Source organism: Lactuca saligna, chromosome 8 (genome assembly GCF_052625555.1).
Source record: "Lactuca saligna cultivar CGN05327 chromosome 8, ASM5262555v1, whole genome shotgun sequence".
NCBI lineage: Eukaryota > Viridiplantae > Streptophyta > Magnoliopsida > Asterales > Asteraceae > Lactuca > Lactuca saligna.
The window spans coordinates 115,620,888-115,626,829 of record NC_136424.1 but is presented as its reverse complement, the minus strand read 5'-3'; the positions used below and the strand labels follow the sequence as shown (position 1 = coordinate 115,626,829).

At 30.8% G+C, this 5,942-nt stretch overlaps 1 protein-coding gene across 1 annotated transcript; it reads left to right on the top strand.

Moving 5' to 3' along the window:
• The first annotated feature begins 925 nt into the window (after positions 1–925).
• Positions 926–2,722, top strand: LOC145011717 (uncharacterized). The gene is made up of 2 exons (XM_078970446.1): positions 926–1,557; positions 2,542–2,722. Exons 1-2 carry the CDS (start codon positions 1,087–1,089, stop codon positions 2,695–2,697), a joined length of 627 nt encoding a protein of 208 aa, XP_078826572.1. The 5' UTR covers positions 926–1,086; the 3' UTR covers positions 2,698–2,722.
• Positions 2,723–5,942: the final 3,220 nt, after the last annotated feature.

Sequence of the window (5,942 nt, the reverse complement as noted above, 5' to 3'; positions counted from 1 at the left end):
AAAAATTCCATTTTTTATAAATAAAATATGAAAAAAAAAATATTGAATCGTCGTGAATTTCGCTATCTTTTCATTAATCGGAGTAAAAAACATTTTGTAATAAGAGTTTGGACCTAAGAAAATTAATATAGTGAATTTGTACGATTTTTTAGCTAGGATAGAGCCCTATGTATTTGCCTTTAGAATTGAAACAACTCCAAAACTGTGAGTTTTAGAGGTGAGATTAATGTGATTGGTTCCGATTTAGTTCCTAATATATGGAACTCTTTGGGGACGATTCCAATTCCAATTTTGGCTCTCAATATTTTGGAACCGTTGTTTTCTATCGAAATTATGAATCCCCTAACTTTTCAATAAAATTATTATATATTTATAAGATAATAGCTAAATATTAGAAGGAGCAGAAAAAGTAAATAATAGCTATAAGATAAAACAAATAAATATATATTCCTTTTAATATATGTTTTGTTCATATTTAGTCCTACTGGTATGCTTACAACGAAGATATACTCGGTCCATGTGGTCATGTACAACTACTCTGAACACCACCCCATATCTTTAGTGGTGGCTAATGGTGAAAAATATCTTTAGTGGTGGCTAATGGTGAAAAACGTGATCAATTGTGGTGGGAAGGACGAACCAACATATCCAATGAGTTTTTTTCTTTTTCTATATCTCACTGCTTTTCTTTACATTTTAATTAATTAAAATATAAATATTTTCTATTTTAATAATAAAAAAATAAGAGGGATATAGTGGTAGGTATCTCGATATTTTAGTGGTTGAATATGATAATGAGCTGACACTTACTACTAAAATAGTTAGTGGTAATTATAAAAGATATAATTATAATTCATATAATTACTCACATGTTCACTTTTTGTTTTGAAGACCTTTAAAAAAAAAAAAAATCTGCAGCATCCTATAAATTATCCTCTGCATCATCACATGCTTTCCTTCTCAAAAAGTCAAAACCGTCTTCTTCTTCCACCACTATCACCGCCAACGCCGCGGCCATTACCACTATCTTACCATTCTCAACTCTTTCCCTATTCATATTCAAGATAAAACTTGGTGTTATTAAAAATGTCCTCCCACGAGAATCAAAAGAAAGGAGTAATGTATGTGTACAAACTAGACACCGGAGGAGGCCACCACCACCCACAAACACCACCACCGTCAATGAAGAAGAAAGTTGTTTCCCGGAGTTGGGGACTTCTAAAAAGATCCAAAACCTACCGAGAAAATGAGATTAATCAACAGCATTATGATAAAGAAGACAAGAAAGAGATGGTTCATCAAGAATATGCAAGAAAATCTGTTTCAGTGATGGAAGGAGGGAGGAAATTAATGGAGTCGGCTGGGAGGAGATCGGTGGGGAATGCGGCGGAGATGAGTTTGGGAAATGCAGCACCGATGGCGGCGTTAATGCAGATCAGGGTTTTAGTGACGGACATGCCGGCGTTCATGCAAATCCATGCATTCCGGTGTGCTAGACAAACGTTTGATAGCTTAGAGAAATTTAGCCCTAAACAAATTGCGCTTAACCTAAAAAAGGTATCTCTAGCTTCCATTAATTTTTCATTACTTCTTATTTTACTTCATTTTACCTTACATTTTTATTTTAATTTTAATTATATAGAAAACTTCTAGCTTTTTTAGCTTATACGAAAAAGCTCAAAAAAAAAATTAGTTTGAAAGTAGGACATTTTAGCTTAAACAAAAAAGTTTTATATCTAAAAAATACTTCAAGCTATATTTAACAAAAAAAAATTATATTTTTTCAAGTTAATTTAATTATTACTTTTTTATATTATATTTCTAATTTACATTTTATAAAGATGTTCTTCTATGTAAATTAAATATTTAAAAAAAATTCACTTATTTTATTGAACACTCGTATACAAAGCTTCAGCCTTTCGGTTACCAATTAATTTTTTGAATATATCATTTCTTCTAATTTTTTTTTATTACAATGTTATATATTTAAATATATAATAATATAATTTATATATATCTTCCCCCAATTTTTCTTTGTGCAACAAGTACATTTAATATGATTTGGATCTTGTTAACCATTGAGCAAACACCATCAAACTGTCACAATAGTCCCATGTGCTTTAGATTTGTTTTTAGTGACGGGTTATATTATTAACTTATATATTTTATGGTCCTGACATTTTTTATTCTTGTCATATCAATAAAAAAGAAATATAATTGATACCAAATTCTTAAAAAAATCGAATATTATAATAAAATTTAAAATTATCCACCAACTGTTCTTGTGACTGTGATTATGATCAAACTTTGCTTTTGACCACCCATGTGTTTACAAAATTAAGAATATATAATTAAGTTTTTTTAATTAGTTTAGATTCTCCCTTTTAATTTGTTATTTTTTGAAAGGTTAACCATCATAACCAAAAATACACCATAGGTCACTTATTTAAAAATAGTTGTTTGTTTAAATAAGTTAAAACTCATGAATACATTGATATTTGACTAATTGACTTTTTATGTTTTTTTTTATGTGTGTCACAGGAGTTTGACAAGGTATATGGGCCAGCATGGCATTGTATTGTGGGCTCAAATTTTGGCTCATTCGTGACCCATGCAACCGGGTGTTTTCTCTATTTTTCCATGGAAAAATTGTACATTTTAGTTTTTAAAACAAAAGTTAAGAAAAATGTAAACTAATTTACATGAAAAATATATATATTTTTTTAAATAATAACCCATGAAACTGAAATATCTACGATGTATTTGTATATCTTTTGGATTTTTATGTAAATCTCTTTATATTTATTGGTTGATTGTTATGTGATTCTTGATTTGTTGAAATTTATTGTTTGATCTTTAGAAAAACTGTTGTGTTCGTATACATAACTATGTAACATGTCAAAATTATCAAAAAGTATAAAGATATGTTTATAAATAGACGTAAAAATATAATGACATAATATGTTGGTGATTTTAATGTCACTATTTTATTTTAAATAACTAGACTAAGGGGGTGTTTGGTTTAGCTTTTGAGTAGCCAAAAGTTCTTTTAGGAAAAGATCATAGGTAACAGATGTTTGGCAAAAGACTTTTAAAAACTACTTTTGGATTTTGCATAGAAAGAAAATCAACTTTTTGGAAAAGTCAGGAAAACCTGACTTTTTGTAACTTTTCCAAAAAAGACTTTTGGCTTCTAAAAAGTTAAGCCAAACACCCCATAACATGTGAGCTAAGGGGCTTCATAATTTGTACTCTAATATATCTACAAGGTTGTGCGGAGTGCACACATGTATAAGATCGTATTATAAGCCAGTTCGACGACTAGTCGGGGGTCCGGGGCAGCACCCCTGGATCTAGGGTTTCCAAAGGGGCAGTGCCCCTTTGGCGGGGTCTAGGGGCAACGCCCCTAGCAAGGTCCAAGGAGCAGAGCCCCTGGCTAGGGTCCCGCTGCCAGGTCAACGGGCGGGGTCGAGGGGCAGCGCCCCCACGGGATTTGGGGCAGCACCCCAAAACCTCACCGAATTTTACATATGGGAACATAGTGGGAAATTCAATTTCTTGAGGGTGATTATGGTAAAACTAACGAAACTCGTTAGCTTTGGTAACCCTAAATCCTCATTAAATCCGGATTAACATCACTTGCTTCCAAAGCAACTAATGACGGTCCAACCCTAATAAAGCCCTAATCTCGTTTAATATATAAACAGTTCTTCCTCTTCAGAAGAGGGTTACGATCTTAAGCTCTTATTTTTCATCATACTTTCACATAATCCTCTAGCATATTGGCTTACGTTTTCTGTACCTAAAAACGTAAATGTCCACTTGGATTATCCTAGGCTGAAACTCTTGTAACCCAAACATAGGGTAGAAATATCAGTTCGGAAAGTGATATCACGATCCAAGTTGGTATCCAGATCTCTACCACAAACCCTAAATTTCCCAAACATAATACACTTGGAATTTTTCGACCTCAGATTATAGCGAAATACCTTCACCAAAATTAGATTGTTTCTTTTGAAATAAACCATTTACTTTTTTAGGTCATCAAATAAATTAATTATCACAATAAAAGTCTAATGGTTAAGATGCAATATTTCACATAAGAATCTAATATTCAATTTCTTTCAGAGCCAAAAAATTGTTAGTAATATAAATTTACTAATTCAATGAAAAAAGTGTAAGAAAATTATCTATGATTTTATAAATATCTTTGACACTAATATGTTTCTCTCCTCTATGATTTTGGAAGTAAAAATTGGCGTGTAATGAAAAGTTAGATCAACCTTTATGAAAAGTCTTTGTGTATTATTCAATCGATGAATTACCCCGTTATTTGAGATAATTGTCAATGCCATTGAATAATAATTACGTTTCATATTTCTTTTATTTAGGTATCTTAAATTCTTTTAAGAAAGTTTAACCATTTAATTTTCAATTTTGTTTAATGCGTATGAATCATTTTATTTTTTGGTTAGACCACACGGTGTACACCCAAACTGCATTATGTGGTTGTTGAATAGAACAAAACCGCACCAGGGAACACTATACTCTCGTCTCTCAATGTGGTTTCTTCCCGAACGGGGTATCTCCCTCGAAACTTCTCTCTTCTTGTGATTGGGTAATAGTCTTTTTTTTTTTTAATTCAATATAAACAAAAAAAATGTTTTTTTTTTTCAAAATTAACGGTCAAAAAATATTTCTCATATATTGTTTTATGTTTGTTCTTTTAGTTCTTTCGAGGCACCCTCCAGCTTGCTTTGATGATGAAGGAGGAGGTCACGAATTTTTTCTCCCTAAGTTGTTTTATTTTTGTTTTATTTTAATTCTTGGTTTTTTTTTTTTTTTCAGTTATGTAATTTTCTATTTTCAAGCATGGTTGTTAAAATCGCGATCCTGATCGTAGGATCGTACGATCCTACGATCCTATGTATGAAAAACGATCCGGATCGTAAAAGGATCGTATTTTGAGTAGGATTGCAGGTAGGATCGTAGGATCGAGATCCGATCCGATCCTACCTTCCTCAATTTTTTTTTTTCAAATGATTTTTTTTACCATTTTATGTCTTTTACCCTTTACCAATCTACCATTTATCATTTTTATTGTGACTTATGACTAATATTTTAAAGTTTTTATAACTTTTGAACGAAAAATTAAATGTTTGAAATATTTTTTATGATTAATATTATAAATTAAAATTATATTCTATTTTGTGGGATCTTAGGATCTCGATCCCGATCTTACGATTCCGATTTTGCAAACCCAAAAACGATCCTAGGTAGGATCCCGATCTTGACAACCTTGTTTTCAAGTAATGAAATATTATGATTTTTATTTATTTTGTGTTAGTAACTATTTTTTATTTAATTTAAATTATTTATTAACATTTAATTTCTAAAATTAAAATATTTTTATTGTGAAAAACAATGAAAGAAAATGAAATATGATCATTTCCTAAGTTTTCAAGAGTCAGGGGAAAACAAGAGGAAAAAGAAGTATTATTGAGGTGACACATACAAAAAAAAAAAAAAAAAAAAAAAAAAAGATGGAAAAGGTTGTCAAGATCGGGATCCTACCTAGGATCGTTTTTGGGTTTGCAAAATCGGAATCGTAAGATCGGGATCGAGATCCTAAGATCCCACAAAATAGAATATAATTTTAATTTATAATATTAATCATAAAAAATATTTCAAACATTTAATTTTTCGTTCAAAAGTTACAAAAACTTTAAAATATTAGTCATAAGTCACAATAAAAATGATAAATGGTAGATTGGTAAAGGGTAAAAGACATAAAATGGTAAAAAAAAATCATTTGAAAATTTTTTTTTGAGGAAGATAGGATCGGATCGGATCTCGATCCTACGATCCTACCTACGATCTTACGATCCTACCTGCGATCCTACTCAAAATACGATCCTTTTACGATCCGGATCGTTTTTCAT